The sequence below is a fragment of the Galeopterus variegatus genome, unplaced genomic scaffold (assembly GCF_000696425.1).
Source record: "Galeopterus variegatus unplaced genomic scaffold, G_variegatus-3.0.2 Scaffold3214, whole genome shotgun sequence".
NCBI classification, from domain to species: Eukaryota; Metazoa; Chordata; class Mammalia; order Dermoptera; family Cynocephalidae; genus Galeopterus; species Galeopterus variegatus.
In genome coordinates, this window is record NW_007729325.1 from 71,637 (window position 1) to 91,614 (window position 19,978).

The 19,978-nt window shown below is 38.5% G+C and overlaps 1 protein-coding gene across 2 annotated transcripts in view; it reads right to left on the reverse strand.

Annotated features, from left to right (window-relative positions):
- Positions 1 to 18,310, reverse strand: part of LOC103600073 (GREB1-like protein) — an 89,161-nt gene extending 70,851 nt beyond the window's left edge. The window contains exons 1-3 of one of the 2 annotated variants that reach the window (XM_008584308.1): positions 18,251 to 18,310; positions 6,563 to 6,722; positions 3,464 to 3,661 (exon numbers count right to left, since the gene is read on the reverse strand). In XM_008584308.1, coding sequence (XP_008582530.1) covers positions 3,464 to 3,661; positions 6,563 to 6,719 — 355 coding nt within the window. In that variant the 5' untranslated portion in view covers positions 6,720 to 6,722; positions 18,251 to 18,310. Of the gene's footprint in view, positions 1 to 3,463; positions 3,662 to 6,562; positions 6,723 to 12,252; positions 12,278 to 18,250 lie in introns of those variants that run through there. The other variant, XM_008584309.1, reaches the window with a different exon arrangement.
- Between the last annotated feature and the right edge of the window lie 1,668 nt (positions 18,311 to 19,978).

Consider the following 19,978-nt stretch of genomic DNA (forward strand, 5'->3'; position numbering starts at 1 on the left):
TTCGGTGATGGGCCATAATAATCAACCACACTGTATATCGACAAAATAAAAATTTAAAGGAAAACAAACAAACAAACAAAAAAAACTAAGGAACCCAAACAAAGTATAGACTTTATTACTAAAATTAATAAGTGTATCAATACTGGTTCATTACATGTAACAAATGTACTATACTAAGATATTAATAACGGGAAACTGTGCATGGCTATATAAAAACTACCCTTTTCTCAATTTTTCCATAAATTTAAAGCTGTTCTTTAAACAAATAGTCTATTTTACGAGATAAAATAGTCCTATTTTATCTTTTTACCTTCTAGTTACTTGTCAACACAAGCCACACAGGCAATTTAATAAAGAAGAAAGAGAATAGGAGAGAAAGGGAAGGCAAGGCTCAGTCTAGAAACAAGGTCAGTTCAAGGGCAAAATGGCTGTGAAATCAAGGGAAAGTTCCTGAGTTCAGTCTGTTGTTATTCTGAGAATAAGTTCATCTGCCAAGGGTCTAAAAAAGAGTGGAAAGCTAAAGAATCTATGAAAGGTGATTATATTTCAAGACCTACAGGATCCAAATATCCAATGTGGCAGGTAGTTCTCTTTTCTCACTATTAGAAACATGTCCAATTATTAATTTTTTTTCTTGGCAGCTGGCCAGTATGGGGATCTGAACCCTTGACCTTGGTGTTACAACACGATGCTCTATTGACTATTAATCTAATAAAAATCAAATATTAAATGAATTAAAATCTCAAACTAAATAAAAAGAAACCTTAGTACTACCCTGCAGGGTAATTCTGAATTACATCTAAAATAATTCTGAAAGGATACGATCTTTCTTTCAAAGGCTACTAGAAGGCCCTAAGCCTGTTTACTGTGCATAAGGAAAATTAAGATATCAATATGGGCATACAAATAATTTATTTGACAAACTTGCCTTCTGAAATAGTTTCATTTTCCAAGAATAATACTGAAATGTTGCCCTCTTGCAGAGCAAATAATTTTAATTTTTTTAAAACAGAAATAACAGTAGAGGATCCTTCTTTGTAAACTACATCTCCATTTCCTTAAGCAAATAGGCAGGGTTTTCACTTCACAGAAACAGCTTTGCATTCTCCAATTATCTCCAACTTGAAGCTTACAGAGTAAACTTAAAGGGGGGAGGGGAAAGTTTACTGAAACAGCTGTAAACACAAACTAAAGTAATCAAAGCAGTATTTGGAGGCCTGAAGTTTGGTTGCTCTTTACCCCTTTAGACAATCAACTGCCTCCCAGCAGGGTAGGAACCTACACTATTCCAATAATTTACATAAGAAATTAGCAACCAAAATTTACATCTGAAAGGTAACCCCTGGCAGCCCATCAGGTGTTAAGTATCTGCTTATCTAAATTGCCTCTAAAAATAGCTTTACCTTCCTTTAAGCTTTAGGTAAATAGAAGATTTCCCATGAAGGGAAGGTGGTATGCCGAAACAAGCCCTGCTGTGATATTGCCCTCTTTCAGGGCCATTTTATAAGGAAAATTTCAGGGCTGTTCTCCCATTGAGTAAGAGGACCCTTAGAACTATCTTAGAATGAGCCAAATGGAAAGAGCTATGTACAAACCATAAACTATCAAATTATAAGCTGCTTTTTGTTTCAAATGCCCACCTCTTCAGTTGAATTACAAGGGTAAAACTAATAATGGACATTGATTATAAGAACCTAAAGTAGCTGATGTAGGAATCGAAATGTAGGACTAGTGTTTTCAGGTCGTCTTGGAATTTGAATCTTGTGCATGGGTGGGATAGTTCTTTGTTTACAGAAAAATTACACCTCCTTTATCTTTAAAATAACTATTACCTTTCCTGTACGTCTCATGTTTTAATGTTTAGGAAACACTTGCTATCTTCAGATCACTGAGTTTATATCTGGGTGGGTACTAAACAGCTTTCCATATCTGGTTTTAAATGATACCAGTGTCAGATACCCCAAAAGGCAAACTAAAAACATTCCTAGGGCACAGGAACACAAGAGAATCTCTTCCCCAATTTTTAGTATAAAATACAATATCTCAAAATTATCCTCTAAAGCTTTTACTCTGGTTCTATTTAAAGCTCATGTATAATAAGATTTTCAATGAGAATCCAACAATATTTTAAGCACTATTTCAGCTTCTAGTTTGTTACTTGATAAACATGAGTTGACTGCTCGATTAAATAAAAGGCATGAAAATGTATATAAAGTAAGCAAGCAGAAGCATAATGCTAGTCACCTCCCACACGTCTACAGGTTTAAAGGCCTGTATTATATCAATAACGAATAAATCTATATATATTATGTCAAGTCTGGGCAAAAACCAATTGTGAGTGGAAGCAAATTCATAAGGCTCAACTCAAAAAACCAGTAGTACTAATTGCTAGAGACCACTTGTAGTGAATCGCACACAGATTAGCTACTAGGAGTATTATTCAGGTCTCTTCATTGCCAGGTAGGGGATTTTGACCCCTTTACTGTTTATCAGATTCTCAAAACAAAACAAAACAAAAGGCAAGAGAAAATAAAACTCCAAAACAGTGCAAACTATTTATCTGGCTTTTCATTTTTGAATCTCTAGTTTATCCCAAACTATTGGCACTTCCGGCTTTGTGAGGAGAATGTCCTGAAATTTTATCCCCTTTTTCTCCTCCCCCATCTCCCATGCCCCAAGATTTTCATGCACTAAAATCATCCCAGGTTCAAGTCAGTCTGGGTATAAAAATTGTACTCTGGCTAATTAGGATAAAGTAGAACTCACAAACTAATTAGGCTAAGATGGCCTGAAAATAGCACTGCAAACCACTAAATGGAGGGGAGAGAGCATAACTTAAGTTATGATATCACCAAAACCATGAAATACCGAAAATGCTTTACACTAGGGTTTTCTTATTAAAAGTGTGGTTAAAGCCTTGGTAGAAGAGGAAATCGACACTAATAAATGAAATGGGATTATCAAAATATTTACATTTTAATCCTGTATACTGGACGAGTGTTCAAAATAAATGTAAAAGGCAAATATAAAACTTCTGTTATTGCTATTATTGCTTGGGAGGCATTAAATAGAAAGAAGTAGGAAGAGGAAACACTAAAAAATAGCATTCTTGCAGGAAGAGCACGGAGTGCCAGAAGCGTATTAGTCTTGACCTGGATCTAGACTTGCCTTTGCCACAGACCATCTCAGAGAAGTCATTCAACTGCGAATCTCAGTCTCTTCATCTATAATGGAATGATAATACTGGTCTTTCTTATAGACACCTGCTGTGAATCATATGAGATAATGTGAAAGCATAATCACTCCTCATACCTTTCCATAATTACTGGTTTCCAACCTTGAGCACTGCATGTAATGATTGGAAATGGGCCAGACAATATTAGAGGAAAAATAGCACCCCCCCCCAAAAAAAACCCCAAAAAACAGAAACCCCAAAACTCAAAAACAAGAAACTAAAACCCACCATCTGTAGTGCAAGATCCTTCTGGGGCAGGTTTTTGTGAATAGGGAATTGGCGGGCTGTTAGAATCAGACATTTCTTCATCATCTTCGTCATCTTCCATTTCGTTAACTGTTAGATTGTTAGAAAAATCCAGACTTCCATTTTGAGTATAGCGGTGTACCAAATCTTTCTCTAGATCCTCCACCTTGGGTTTGACATCTAGATAAGCAAATAAATCATAGCAAACTTAATAAAAAGATGCTTATGGAAAAATAATCAGAAGAAAAATTCATAGTTCTAAAAGACATAGTTGGGGAGGAGATTCAATCAAGATGGCAGAATAGACGGTCCCCAGCATCACTCTCTCCCACAAATCAACCAAATTTACAACTATGAAAATGTAACGTCCACCCAAGTCAGGGCTGCTGGAGCTCAGGGGAAGAGGAGGAGAGACCTACAGAGTGCATGAAGGTGGGAGAAACTAGGATGAGAGAAAGAAAAAGCTGCTCTGAGCATTTCGGGCCGTGGCTGCTTTAAGGCTCGAGCTGCTGAGCGCATGGAGCAGGAGCCAGCAGAAGCTGCAGCTGTGCCCTTCAGATGGAGTCACTAGGAGGCAGCAGGAGAGAAGACGGCCTTGGCGGCCCCCAGCACAACAAGATCACTAATGGGGTTCCCGAGAACCCACGCAGAAGCAAGGAGCCAGAACAACTGAAAAAGGGGAGACATTCAAAGGCCGGTGAGTCATCACAAGGGACCAGTGCAGGGCCCATCCCATGGGAAATGTTTGGAGCATGGGTGGTGGGGGAGACGTGCCCACCAGGGCAACACTGGGACACAGCAAGGACAGACGACCTGCCACCCAGTCAGCACAGGACCACTCAGAGGAGACTGGTCAGGAAAGCAGAATTGCATGGGGTGCAGTTTGATGAAAAAACTCAGGCCCAGACCAGAGATTCTACAGAACACAGGTCCACCGGGTCTCTGGAGAGCCGGAAGTACCAATAAGATCAACCATTAAACCCTGAGCTGCACAAAAAGCCTCCCATAGGGAAACCGTAGCAAAGTAGCAATTTAAACAACCACACAGCTCAAGTACTGGTTCCCACAGGAAATTCCCCCGTGTTAGAAGCAAAGGACAAAAAATTAGTTCTGGCCCAGGCACACCACCAGCACCTTGGGGCCTGCCTGGGAACTGGAGGCTTGGGTCTGGGGACCGGACCCCATTCCCACATCCAGGCAAACTGCACCAGTGCCTCGGGGCCAGCCTGGGGACCTGAAGCATGGAGAGGGGACTGGACCCCCCTCTCACAACCAGGCACACCACACCAGAACCTTGGGACCTGCCCAGGGACCCGAGGCAAGGAGAAGGGGACTGGACCTCTTTCCCGCAACCAGTCACACTGAGCCAGCGCCTTGGCCTCACTCAGGGACCCAGGGTATGGAGTTGGGGACCAGACCACCCTCCCACAACCAGGCACAAAATGCCAGCGCATCGGAGCCCACCCAGAGACCTGGGGCAAGGAGAAGGGGACTGGACCTCTTTCCCGCAACCAGTCACACTGAGCCAGCGCCTTGGGGCTCACCCAGGGACCTGGGGTATGGAGTTGGGGACCAGACCACCCTCCCACAACCAGGCACAAAATGCCAGCACGTTGGAGCCCACCCAGAGACCTGGGGCAAGGAGAAGGGGAATGGTCCTCTCTTCCACAACCAGGCACACTGCACCAGAGCTTCAGGACCCACCCAGGGAACTGAGGCATGGAGAAGAGGACTGGACCACCCTCCCCCAACCAGGCGCACCACGCCAGCACCTTGGAGCCTGCCCAGGGACCCGAGGCAAGAAGGGGACTGGACCTCTCTCACACAACCAGGCACACCAAGCCAGAGCTTCAGGGCCCACCTGGGAACCTGAGGTATGGAGAAGGGGACTGGGCCACTCTCCCACAACCAGGCACACCATGCCAGTGCCTTGGGGCCCACCCAGGGACCCGGGATATGGAGAAGGGGACCAGACCTCCCTCCCACAACCAGGCACAACATGCCAGCACCTCGGAGCACACCCAGGGACCTGGGACATGGAGAAGGGGACTGGACCTCTCTCCCACAACCAGGCTCACTGCACCAGTGCCTCAAGGCCTGCCTGGGGACCTGAGGCATGGAGAAGGGGACCGGACCACCCTCCCATAACCAGGCATACCATGCCAGCACCTTGGGGCCTGCCTGGGGATCCGAGTCAAGGAGAAGGGGAATGGACCTCTCTCTCACAACCAGGCACACTGCACCAATACCTCAGGGCCCGCCCAGGGACCTGGGACATGGAGAAGGGGACTGGACCCCTCTCCCACAACCAGGCACATGGCGCCAGCACCTTGGAGCCTGCCCAGGGACCAGAGGCATGGAGAAGGGGACCAAACACACCCCACAACCAGGCATACTGCCAGTGCCAAGGAGCATGCCAAAAACATCACATCCATGTGGGTGGCCCACCACAGCTACCACAGTAACCATGGCTGCTGCAAAAGCGGCTAGACGCCACAGCCACCACGCAGATGGTCCGCCAACCCCTGGAGTGCATTCACACAAGAGTCACCAGTAGAGACAAAGAAAAGAAGAGGATGTCTCTTTCCACAAAACCCATTTCAGAGTAAAAGAAGCATCTGCTCTATGATAATATTGGGGGACCTGATCACACCTCTCAGCATTAGACAGATCATATAGGCAACAAGTTAACAGAATAACCATTATTCTTTCAGAAGGAGAGAAGAAATCTAGGGCAATTAGCGGGGGTAGGGAGAGGGAATGGGGGAAGGGGAGAGGTTGGACAAGCGGCATAAAGAATAATTACGATTTGTAACAATATGTATGCTAGTAATATTGATTTAATCAACGTATCTCAATGTTCAACCCCAAAAATATGTATAATCAATTTTGATTCAATAAATAAAATAATTTAATAAAAAATAAAAATAAATAAATAAAATAAAAAATAAAAGACAGTTGGGGAAAGGGAGACTAGCATTTGCTAACATTTAGCCAATTTATTTCCGAGGTCCCAAGATTTGGAATCCCCACTTCTTCTCTTAAAAGGAGTCTAGAAATGTGTGTGATTGACAAACTTACCTGCAGATGAGAAAGGATGCTGGTCAGGGTCCAAGTACAGCTGGGAAAAAATTGGCCGTGGTACCACACTACTACATCTGAGAGAGGCCTCTATGGAGTTGTGGAGAGCTTCCTCAAATCGAGCAGATTTCAGTTGCCCAGCATATGAATTCCCCATGGTCTATACCCACCCACCCCAAAGAAAAAGAGGAAGAAAGGAGAAAATTATAATTAGAGGTTATATGTCTGCAAAGCACATGTACAGCTACTATAAACTATAGCTCTGTATCTTAAGATGTGAACTATGTGAACTACCCATATTTCTTGTTAAGACAATTTGAGTTATGTTATCATATCACTTGTGCTCTTTGTCTTTACATTCCAAACCCATTTCAAAAAGCCCCTTAAGTCAAGGCTCTCCAACCAGTAAATCAAAATTGACCTGCCAATTATGAAGCCCAACCTGATTAACAATGCGGCCACAACTCCTCCTTAAAACTGGTGAGCTACCATAACCCTACCCCAACTCTGTCAGGGGTTTCAGAGTAATGATCTAGTTAACTTCTCTCCTTACACAAATCTATCACTCTAGGGAGGAAAAAAAGACTGTGAGAAAAATGAAATCTTTATGACAATATATTTAATTAACAAACTCCTGAAAACAAGATTTGAGTCTTTTAAACTCAAAAAACTCATTTATGTACACAGGTACTTTAAAAAGTTCATAGAAAAATTGAATAAAGGATAATACAAATCTTTCTATGAACTTTTCAAAGTCATATTACAGTGAACCCTTCATATCCGCAGGTTCCGCATCCATGGATTCAACCAACCATGGATCAAACATATTAGGGAAAAAAAAACAATAAAAAATAACAACACAATGTAAAAAATAACAAAAACAATAAAAATAATACAAATAAAAAATATAACAACTATTCATATAGCATTTACATAGTATTAGGTATTATAAGTAATCTAGAGATGATTTAAAGTATACGGGAAGATGTGAGTAGGCTATATGCAAAGATTACACCATTTTATATAAAGGACTTGAGCGTCCTCAGATTTTAGTATCTGCAGGTACTGAAACCAATCTCCTGCAGATACCAAGGAATAACTGTACTAGTATGTGTTTGAAAAACACTGTTGTTTCTTTTGCTTCATCTGAAGTAAAATCTTATTTAGGACTCTTGAGAAAAGTATAGAGTAAGAAGTTTTAAAGCCATGACCTTTATTTCTTGTCACTAATATTTTTATAGTACTTAGTAGTTACAAAAATTTCCATGTATTACAATAATAACAATAATTTATTGGGTGCTAACTATTGACTAAACCAGTGATTCCCAAAGTATGGTCCTGGGGCCCCAAGACACTTTCAGGAGTCCATGAGGTCAAAACTATTTTCAAACTATTACTAGGATATTGTTTGCCTTTTTCACTCTCATTCTCTTATAAGTTCACCGAGGAATTTTCCAGAATCTGCATGATGTGTGATATTGCAACAGACTGAATGCAGAAGCAGATAGGCTATTGTTCTAACTTTTCTTTGAAAAATAGTTATTTTTCATAAAATATGTTATTTATGTTAATATATAGTGGATTTATTATTAATTTTAAAAATTAATAAATATTTTTAAATTTGTTTTAATTTCTAATAAATATAATCTACATAAACAAAAACTCTATGAGGCCCTCAATAACTTTTAAGAATAGAAAGGGGTACTGAACTAAAAGTTTGAGAACTGTTGGGCTAGACAGGATATTAATAAGCACTTTATAAAAATCATCTTATTTAATCCTCAGTATTCTGAAGTAGGCATGATCTCTTTCTACTTCACAAATTAAAAAACAAAAACAAAAACCTGAAACTTAGAGAATCTAAATGACTTGCCCACTATCACTCAGCTAATAAGGGATGGAGCTGGGACTCAAATCTAGCCATGCAATAACAAATCCTGCCTTCCTACTGTATAGGCTCAACTTGGGTAATTCTCATTTCAAGACAGGTAATGTGGGGAATATCTTAGCCTCACTTCTCCCATCAAGGACAGGGATAGATACTAAATTTCATTTGGAATGCCACCTCTGCAAGGAGTCCCTGGAGGACTGGTTGAGAAGGACCCTGAGTATGTACCTGGGCTCCTCAGGAAAGGGAGCCATGATCCAGTGTGCTGACTCACGAGCAGAGAAGGGGCGATGTACAGCACATCCGCAACGAACTCTCAAGTTTCCCAGACTTATGTGCAAGAGCTCCCTTCATGGAAGATTTTGGTGCTACCGAGCTGCCTTTATGTAGCAAAGAAGGCCTCTTACATGATTCCTGGTAGCAGTGAGTAATTTACAGTGATTACCATCAGAGTGGCTGGGTTTATTGAAGCTTATCAGAGCATATTTATAATTTAGAGGAAAAGCCAGGATCCTATTTTGGCAATCTTTCTCATAATATGCAATAAAAAACTAAATACCATGGATTTAAATCACTAGGTCTTTTTTCTCACAAAAACTATACCCAAAATATATGATATCCAATTAAAAGTCCTGTATAAATGCTACCCAATGAAAAGTTGTAAATGGAAGAAAATCAACAATCTTTCAAATGAAAACTTTCTGAAATACCAAGTTTTTGGCCAAGCTTCTATGATTCCCCACCAGTACAACTGTAAACATTTAAATTTTCTAAAGATCAAAAGCAATTTAATATTCAACAGCCACACATGATCAAAACTGAGTGGGGGTGGAAGAGAAACATACTGTGCCACTAGTTTAATGCATCTAAGTCAAAGTCTAACAGCCATTTCACCTTTCTTCTTTGCTGAAGGGGAAAAACTACTGGGAACTAGCACAGAGTTAACCACAGTATTTCTTATCGATGGGCAACAGAATAACTTCAAAGGTGGACCTTTAGCCTTTCTCTAGGGCACCAAATGCCTGGAAATCTTGCCTCTTCTTGATCTATTACCACCCCCAACAAGTTATCTTCCTTTTATCATTGAAAATCTTGAAAACCTACAACCTCTGAGAGATCTTTTTAGTTTAATAACGATGTGCATGATTATTCATGGAGGACTGCGTACTCTTGATCCCTTCCCCTTATAGTTTAAGGATTAATATGACAGATACATATATACAGGGCAAATAAATACTGTGCTGAATAAAAATATTAAATCAGCATAAAAATGGGCAATAGAGTTTCCCCATCCTAGAAGGTATGTATAATTCTACAAGAGCATTGCTCTCTCAAACTTGGTAGAGTAAAAAGAAGTAGCTCACTTTATTGCAAATATAAACATAACTAGGCATTGAAAAAATGATAACGACAATGTAATGTAAAGAATTACAGAACTGACCAGACTCCTTGAATGCTGATTATGGAGTTCTGCCCTTGACAGCCCATTGCTACCCACAGAAGGATGGAGTTCAAAGGAAGCCTTTTTGTTGTGCAGTCATGTCACTTAATGATGGGGACACTGAGAAGTGTGTCAAGTGATTTTGTTGTTATATGAACATCATAGAGTGTATTTACATAAACCCAGACAGCACAGCCTATTACACACCTAGGCTCTATGGTAAAGCCATTATAATCTTTTGGGACCACCATTGTATATGCAGTCAGCTGTTGATAGAAACATTATGTGCTACATGACTGTAATATATTCATATACCATAATACTTATGGTCACTGAAATTGTTGGTGTTATCCACCTAGACTTTCAGCCTGTCTTTCCTCTGAATCTCAAAGAGCTCCCAATGTCTGAAATGGCATAATACCTTATTGAAAGTCAGTGTGAATAAATCTGACTTCAGGTAGAAGATGGAGAAATACTTTCCAGAAGTGGTCATTAAATCAAATGCAACAGGAAAGCAGACTTGTAATTTCCATTAGAAAACATACATATTTTATGGATCTGGCTGATACCAAGTTTATGAGACTGCATTACATTGCTTTTCCATATTTCTCTAATTGTAAAATTACAAAAGGACAAACTATGTGAAATGCTTTGTTATAATAACACTACAGACCTTTGAGATACTAATAGACAACTTTTGTGATATTGAGAAAGTGTCTAAGAAAGGGACAGTAAACAATATGTGCTCTCTCTGCATTGCTAATTAATCACTCAGAATGCAGATTGGATCAAACTACAAACCATGAGATTGTGGTTCAGTGCCTTTCTGTTCCACCTTTTCCCCTTTTTCCACAGAAAGAAAGATTGAGGAAGGGGGATGGAAGTAAAACAGGCAGCATCTATTTCTGGTGGCTTTAGGAAGGGGTACTGGAAAAGAAAAGAAAAGAGAAGCTTGGGAAATAGCTGTCGGCAAACGCTTCAATAGCCTCTCCTCAATTCTGCTTTCCTCTGGAAAATGGAATGGAGAAGCAACACACCTTGAAAGAGAGTACTCTTTGATCTGTAATGTTTTTAAATTCCTTTTTGTTAAAGGTTTAATGGTTAATAATGACTCTATTATTAACATCGTACTTATACAATCTTTATTAAGTGCACAGGAGGAAAAAATACCCTCAGTGATAAAATTATCCTTTAATTTATTCTCAAAGATTTTTTACTATTAAAGCATCAGATGAGATTTCAGAATATATATTCTTATTTTTAAAAAGCTAATGTGAAGCACACATCACAATGGTAGACATCTAGCAAGCAGCTGATATAATAGTAGCTGCTGTTAACATCATTATTATTATAAGTGGTGGTGGTGATGGTGGTGTTGGTGCTGGTGAGGGTGTGGTGGTGGTGATGGTACTGATGGTGATAATGGTGGTGGTGGTAGTGGTAGTAGGAGTTGTTATTGTCAAAAAATGTGAAAGGAAGCTTTCTTCATAAGACGATTATAATAACATGGACAGCTTATTAAAGGCTGGGCATATACTATTATTTCTCACATTTTTAAGTTAACTGAGGCCTTAGAGAAGTTAAGGAACTTGCCCAAGATCACAGTATGAAGAAATGGCAAAGACAAGTTTGGTTACAGAAGCAGCTCTCTTAGGTTATCTTTATCTTCTATGCCATTCAGCTATTAAAGCACCCACCAAAATGACCAAATTGGGTAAATGGATATTCTGTAAAGTATTACTAAACTGCCAACACTAAGCACTATAAAATTCACCCCACTGCTTAGTCTGACAGCCTCCCCTTAAGAGTTGGAGTTTCTACTACTGCCTTTGGCACAATTACTGCAAACGATTTCCCCCTCGTTATAATCACACATTTGTACTAATCCAACCACACTCCCTCAACATGTTCCTCTTTTGATTAAGTATAAGTATTTTTAAGGTACCTGGGCTTTTATCAGCACCGCACTCTCCCGAGTGAGCCACGGGCCGGCCCGGTACCTGGGCTTTTAAATAAAAGTTGTCTTTTAATACCAACTATCTAGAGAAAATGAACATTAATTTTTTGGTTGTTGGTGGTGGTGAAAGTGGAAGTCAGCTTCCTGCAGGAATACCAGTGACCTGAGAAGAGATGTGGGGCTAACCCATCTCTCTGATAAACCTGAAAGGGAACAGCCAGACTAAAACCATCTCCCCAGTAAACCTGAAGAATGGCCAAACTAAAGATCATCTCAAAGACTCAGATTTACTTAAGGGTTTTTGAAGAGAGAGTTGAGGGGATGGAATGTGGGAAGGGAAAGCAGGAGAGAGGGGGATATTAGTTGTGGGGGCTCTGTGCAAGGAGCCAGGTGCAAGGTCTCACCAAAGCTCCGTCTGGTTCCTGTTCCCATCTTTGATGTTATCTTAGGGTCCTGCTGGATTTTGATATACTTCAGGGTGGAATCAGCATAGCTTTATGGTTTCTTGGGATCTGGAAAGTACATGTCTCATGGCAAGTTTGTAGCTCCAGGCTAACTGGAAACAGCATTAATCCTTTCATACAATTGCCTCTCTACTCTTGAATTATTTGAGTTCATGTTCTCTGTTTGCTGCAGTAAATCATTCAGCAAATTCTTCAGGGAAGGTTCTTCACTGACATACTTTCTTAACCCCTGCATATTTGAGAACATCTTCCAGTTGCCTTTGTACAGAAATGATAACTTGGCAAGGTATATAATTCTCGGTTCAAAAGTATTTTCCCTTCAAACTCTGTAGATATTGTTCCATTGTCTTCTGGCATCTAGAGGTGCAAGAGAAAAATCTGAGATCAGCCTGACTTTTGCCCCTTTATAGGTAACTTGCTTTCTCTGTCTGGGTACTTATAGAATTTTTTCCTTGTCCTTTAAGTTTACAAACATCACCAGAATATGCCTAGGTGTTGCTTTCTTCTCAGCAAATTTTATTTTATTTTTATTTTTCTTAAAAGATGACCGGTAAGGGGATCTTAACCCTTGACTTGGTGTTGTCAGCACCACGCTCACCCAGTGAGCAAACCGGCCATCCCTATATAGGATCCGAACCCGGGGAGATTAATCATGTTAAAATATCCGTAATAACTTCGTATAGCATACATTATACGAAGTTATACGATTTTTTTTTTTAAAGATGACCGGTAAGGGGATCTTAACCCTTGACTTGGTGTTGTCAGCACCACGCTCACCCAGTGAGCAAACCGGCCATCCCTATATAGGATCCGAACCCGTGGCCTTGGTGTTGTTAGCACCACACTCTCCCGAGTGAGCCACGGGGCCGGCCCTTCTCAGCAAATTTTAAAGTTACCCTGTGCGCTTTTTCTATTTGCAGATCTAGTTCGCTCCTCAGCTCTGGAATATTTTCGTCAACTAGTTCCTTAATTACTGTTTCAGCTCCATTTGCTTTTTGTCCTGTTTCAGGTATTCCTGTTATGCGCAGATTGTATCTCCTGGATCAGCCCTCTAGGTCTCTCTTTTTCTCTCTTTTCTTATCTTGATTTCTTTTCTCTTTTTCTCCACATTCTATGAGAGTTTCTCTTGTTTTGCTTTTTACTTCAGTAATTTGATTTGGTAAACAATCTGGCTTGTAACTTTCTATTAACTAACTCAGCTCCCTAATACTTTTTGAGCTCTCTGCCCATGGCTTCTCTATCACTGTGGATGGGTTATTAACCCCTTGTATTAAATGATTCTTAAACCTTTCTATAGCTTCTATAGCTCTATTTCCAGCACTATATCCTTTTCAAGAGGAGGCATTTTCTTGATTACTTAGCTCTTCCTTTCTTCTGAGCTGAAGCATTATGATCTTTTCAATAATAGCTCTTTTTAGCAACAAGGACCAAAAATGAAGATTAAGAGAGGTCTTCCACAGCATGGAAAGTAAAATATCCACTTGAAAAGTATTTAAAAAGAATTATCACAGTGACAAGAAAGAAAAGGAAAACATTACCAAACCATGTAATCATGCTAAAAGAAAAAGAACTGTATCTAAGATACTACTACGTTGGGGTCAACTGATTTTAACAGCAAGTTAGTGGAGAAGGAGATGGGGGTATATATATATACCTCACGGTTTCCTCTTCTTTGTGCTCTTTTAGCAGTTCATTTATTCCTTTAAATTGACATTTGTCACTCTTAATTATAGTTATTTGGGTGTATTATTTGTCTAACTCCCCCAATAGATTCTAGGTTTTGGGGGGCAAATATTTTGTTTAAAATTGAAATTGAGTAAAAAATGAATAGATTGACCTTTGTGTGTCTTATCCAATTATACATTAAACAGGTGTGAAGAGATATTATCTCTTCCCAATCACATTCCAAAAAAGCACAAAGCTAACCATGCATTCCATACAAAAGTGTTTTATTTCATTTTTGTTCACCTTCCTTGCTGAAAATTTTTAGCAATGCAAACAGATTAAAAGACAGATTTTCAACCTCTTTTAATAGTTCTGTACATTTAAATTTGGATAAATCTCTTTTGACAGTTTCTGAACCCAAGTGTTTCAGATACTGAAAGAAAAATCCAGCCCTAATAACTTAATTCTAAAATTTACCATTTTTAGCAATATACTTACAGATGGGCACTATTTCTTAAATTGTTATAGGAATAATTACTGTGATATGCCAACTAATTTAAAAATGATTTTTAAAAATTATCATAATCACAAGATAAAGTACAATACTTTTTTTCCCTTTGTAACACAGAGTTACACATTACTACTGGAAATCTTTACTTTCTTCCTTGAAATGCCAGAAATTCTTCTGCAAAATAAACACATCTTGTCAAGGCTCTCTGGAACTAGTGTAATTACCAGAGGCAATCCCTGTGTAAGATCAAAGAAGCAAAACAATAATAGGCAACGTGTGACCTCTACCATGTCACCAGAGACCAATTTTTCAACAGGGAGAACAGTCAATAATCCAGAACAGAAAACATTATATAATGAGAAATGCTTCCAAAGTGTGGCTTACCACATCCATCAAGTCTGCCACACTCACAGTTCAGAGTCTCTGTGGTTTCAGAGAACAAACTTCTGGGGATTTGTCACAATAATCATTAAAATCTGCATAAAACACCAGTAGCTAAAGCCAATTTCCCAAATGGAGAGTAGAACTTCAAAAGACACCACAATGCTTTTCCAGATTTCATCTAATGCTTTCAAAAGCATAGTGGGAAAGGCACAAATAACTAAATATTTTTTGCATAATGCTCAACTAATTTCTATTATTCACCCACCCCCAATTAATTTTCTTAAGAAGTTGTTTGGAAAGTGGGCTACAAACCTTAACCAGATAAATGTAATTAGTAATAATACATTAAAGACTTCTGCAAACTTTTTTGTTTTGTTTTGTTTTGGGTAATGGTAGGTCACTAAATGCAGAAACAGGGTCTCCTTTGTAATGTATCTGGATGACTAAGAATTATTGGGGTGCAAAGGAAAGAAATCCCAACTCACAGTATTTACAGTAAAATAGAAATACATTTAAAATTGACTTTTAAAAAGCACTGAAAATCAAATTGTGCCTTAGAATCAGCAAAGTTTGGTTGTTTTTCTTAGATACTACTGCCAAACAGCTGTCTTCTTCCAAAATCAGAGGTGAGTTAGAGGCTGAACAAATGTATCTGATTTATTTAACTTGCAAAACACACATTCTGCAGGTAATTCAGAGAGTAGTAAAAGAGGGAGACTAAGCTTGAAAGAAAAAGCCTGGAAATTCAAATCAACTATGAATATTCCTGTTCTTATATGGATTTGTTACTCTGGCTACCTTCATCTTTCCACTCTGTCATTCACTCCTGTCTTTCTATTTTCTTATCTTATTAATGTTGCTGATTGTATTTGTCAGTTTTACCACAATTTCAATGCTACTTAAGCAGCTGTGGGTTTTCTCTGGGTAATTATCAGTCACTACACTTAGGTTTCTAAATTAGTTGTTGAAAGGCACTTTAACCCTGAGAAAATAGAAAGAGAGCACACTGCATGCTAAGCCTCCATTTGTTTAAATGTTCCTTTAACACGAGTAGTTATTTAAAAGGATTAAAAAAATCACATACGCAAGTAATTAATAAATATTGTAAATTTATATATTAGTAAAAATATGCTTAGCAAAGCCTATGATATACTCCTCATCTTTTTCCTTACTATACATGTTGTAATATATGCTTTCTTTCTATATATATGTATATAGTGTATAAACTGGATTATCAAAATACTGCCAAATTCCTCTAGCAGTCCCCTTTCACTACCTATCGGCCAGGTGGCTAATACCTCTCAAAGGTATCCACAATCACAGAAGTGATCTTGAGGTCATGGGCTCTGGTAAAGAGTGCCTTTACAACATGCTGATATTTTTTCCCCTTCTCCATTCTCTTCAAAGAGAAAATTCCCTTTATTTTGCTTTTCTTATTCTCTATTCTTGACTCTGACATTGATTTTCTTCTTACTACTACAAAACATACAAGAAACACATTCAGGGACAAACACAAGGTTTAAGGTTATTTGTCAACTGATACCCCCCCTTCTATCAACTATCAACACCTTAAGAAATCTGTAATCCGGAAACATTATACTTGATGTACCATTTGTTCTCTATAAGTTCAAATAAATTCAAAGATAACTTTTTAGATTTAACAAGTTTGGGTGTGTTTAAAGATTGAATAATAATATCCTGTTTGTGGGTAAGGTCAAAAGCTTGCAGAACAATTTTTAAATTAATGTAGGCTCACTCCTTACCCCTCCCCCTCTCTCCACCTCCACTTTCTGCTCCAAGGAAAGAAAAAGGTGGCATTTCAGCATTGCAAAATTCTCCACTGAGAAACATTAAAATGATAAACATTTTGGAAAGCAAGGTACACTTCCAATCCTAACTGTTCTTTCAGACTTATATTGACCCTTATAGTAGTTGCCAACATTTGGTAAGGATTATCTTTCCATTAGACAAAAGCAAGCATTCCTTAGATAAATCAGGCGTTTTTGCCATGAGACTCATAAAACCTTTTCACAACACAGATTTTCAAGAGAATCCTTTAAGGTTTTAGGAGGCTGCTCCTTTTACTAAGTAACAAAATACACCCCATGGTGTCTCACTGACCCCACTCAGCTGTCCTTTGACCTCTTCAATTGTTGAAGCCTAACTCCAGAGCCCACAGAATTTGCCTCCCATATCAAAACGGCTAATGTTGCTTCCTCCTAGCACCTGGTGAAACAAAATGCAACAGTTCTCTCTCTTTCTTCTGCCTCCTCTGCTCTCTCTCTGACCATTTTCCAGATGTTCCAGGCCCAAATGTTAAGCCAATACTGGGTTTCAGTATCTGCGTGGTCACCACGAAGGAACAAACAGGGACCAGGCTCAAGTGGCAATGACCCTCTTGTTCTTTTTGGCCTCAAAAGGATACAACGGGTCATAAAAGAGGAAAAGATGTTTGGCTTCCTTTGGAAATGCCAGGCTATTTAAGCACATTGTAATTTCCAAAAGGAGAGACAGTCTTGGGTTATGTCCCTTCTGATAGACAAGAGTTACCTAAAACAGTAGCCCTAAATTCTCAATTCTCAGCAAGCTTTTCATTTTCTTTGACATAGAAAGAAAAAAAAAAAAAAAGGCAGTATCAGTATCACCTTGTTCCTTTTCTAAATTAAAAGCCTTCTAAAAATAGAAAAAACTTTTTTTTTTCCTTTTTGTCTTTTTTACTGACCAGTAACGGGATCGCAACCCTTGGCGTCGCGCCCGCACCGGGGACCGGCAACGGGACCGCAACCCCCAGTGTTGCACCCGCACCATGCTCAGCCAGTGAGCGGGAACTGGTCTCCACATGGGATCCGAACCCTCGGCAGGAGCGCCGCCGCACTCCCAAGCGGTGCACTCTCCAGTGCGCCACCGGGCCAGCCCAGAAAAAACTTTTATATAACTTTTATATCATACATCTCAGCATAGTGTTATACGAGACAAATTTTAAATATATGTGGTCACTGGATATGGTTTGGGTTTTTCCACAGAAGCCAAAGATCTAGAAGTCTCTCTTATTAGATTATTTGGAAGATAAAAATCGCAATCAATAAAGGGGAATCAAAAACTGAATTCTTATTTTCTTAATTTAGGAAATATGGAGGCTATTGTAGGGAAAAAACTTAATTACTGAATTAGTTTTTTTGGGGGGGTGGATAGAGAGGATGGGGGAGGGGAGAAGAAAGCAGAGAGGTGAGGAAAAGGAAGGAGAGGAGTTCACAGAAGTATCTGCTTAATCAGTTTAAGGACCAAATATAGAAGCTTTAATTAAATTCTAAATGCAACTTCCTAAAACAAATTTGATCTTGAAAAATTTGGGGGGGGGCATATATAATTGTACAATACCTTAGTTTATTTATTAACATTTTTGAATCACGTTCATGATTAAGTTGGGCAGTCAACACTTCAGGGAGCCTGTTGCCTAGATTTTAACTTGTTTAGAGCTTTTTTGCACCTGCAAAAACATAAAAAATCAAAATATATACATGAAGTCATGAGTTAATTTCCAAGTGTATTATATTCTATAATACAATAACCTAAATATTCACAATTCTTGAAAAATCACAATTAGAAATTCATTATCAAAGTTTAAGACAACTCTATATACATCATAATTGGCAAATATACAGATACTCTTCCTTCCTAAATACTCCCAAAACAATCACTTCTAGTTATTATATACACTCTAAAATAATTTCTGTTGTTCTTAAGATTTCCCCCCACTAAATGTAAGTTGAATAAGTCTGTCAAATCTGCATTTTTGACAGGTATTACCATAATAGACTATTTTTATTTTTAGGAATATAATTAGTATAAGGTAATTTTCTTACTCTCAAAATTTAAAAGTTTTATTATCCCTGATACCTGGCCAAAATTTATCTATTCAAAGAACTATCAAAAATGTAAAACATAACTAATATTACTTAAAATTATTTTTCTACTTTTTGAAATTAATGCTTCAATAATTTCCAAGAGGAAAGCTTGCAAGAAGAAAAAAAGCTACTTTTTCCTACCCTTTTGAGTAGTGTATTCCTAGAAGATATTAAACTAAATAATTATAATTACATATAATTGATTGAAAATTATAGTGTATATTACTCTCTCCTCTAAGTAGATTATGGTCAATATAAACTATGACATGGAAAAATAGGAAATACGAAAAGCATAAGGTAAAATAAAAACTATTTGTCACTGATTTTTAGACATAACTCACAACTATTTCTAGTCCTTTGTCACTGTGTCTAAAGAGAGAATTTTTCTAAGAATGCACTAATTTCAATATGAATATTTATAGCACTAAAATATTTGAAATAATATTAACTTATGTTTTCTGAAAAAGTGGTTTTCATTTTACTTTCCTGTTATGCCGACTTGAAGGAGAGAAAAGAACCATTTTAGATTTTAAAATAAAAATATTTATCTTACCTCTTATGTCAGAAGAATGTCTTCAGGCAAAAGAATAATCAAAAATGCAAGACCCAGATTTTCAAACTCACATATTTCTCACCCACCCACACACAAATAGACATCTTTTTCTAAGTTAGGAGGCTTGCTACCTATATCCAGACCCAAGATTACCCCATATGGTCAACAAGGTCAAACTGCATTACTGCCAATGAAACTATATGACTCCACAAGGACCTTAATGGTTTCTAAAAAAGGTCAGTAATCCAATTCCAATAGCTTCAGAGTCTAAAATTGCCAATTTTTGGCCACGTGCTGCACACTTCACCTGCTAGTAATGACATTTTTGTATTTTCTTCTAATTACACTCAAAGCTAAGACCTTTGGCCCTGGGCCACAGACCCCTATTCAGGCTGCACACATTCTCTTAAACGACCTGATCCTTTGTTGTCACTCTTACCCTTTCATCTATTATTTACACCCATAGAGAAGGAAGATACTCTACCATTTGCATAGCTTAAAGCTAATCATCTTAATTTCTTTGCCTTTCAACCTATGGTCTTTTTCATAGAAGAATGCCAAAAAGTTTGACAAAATCATTTTTTTCAATCACATCACTTCCCTCCCCTTCCCCTTTCTTACTCCTTAGCCCAGCTCCTTCCTGTTCCT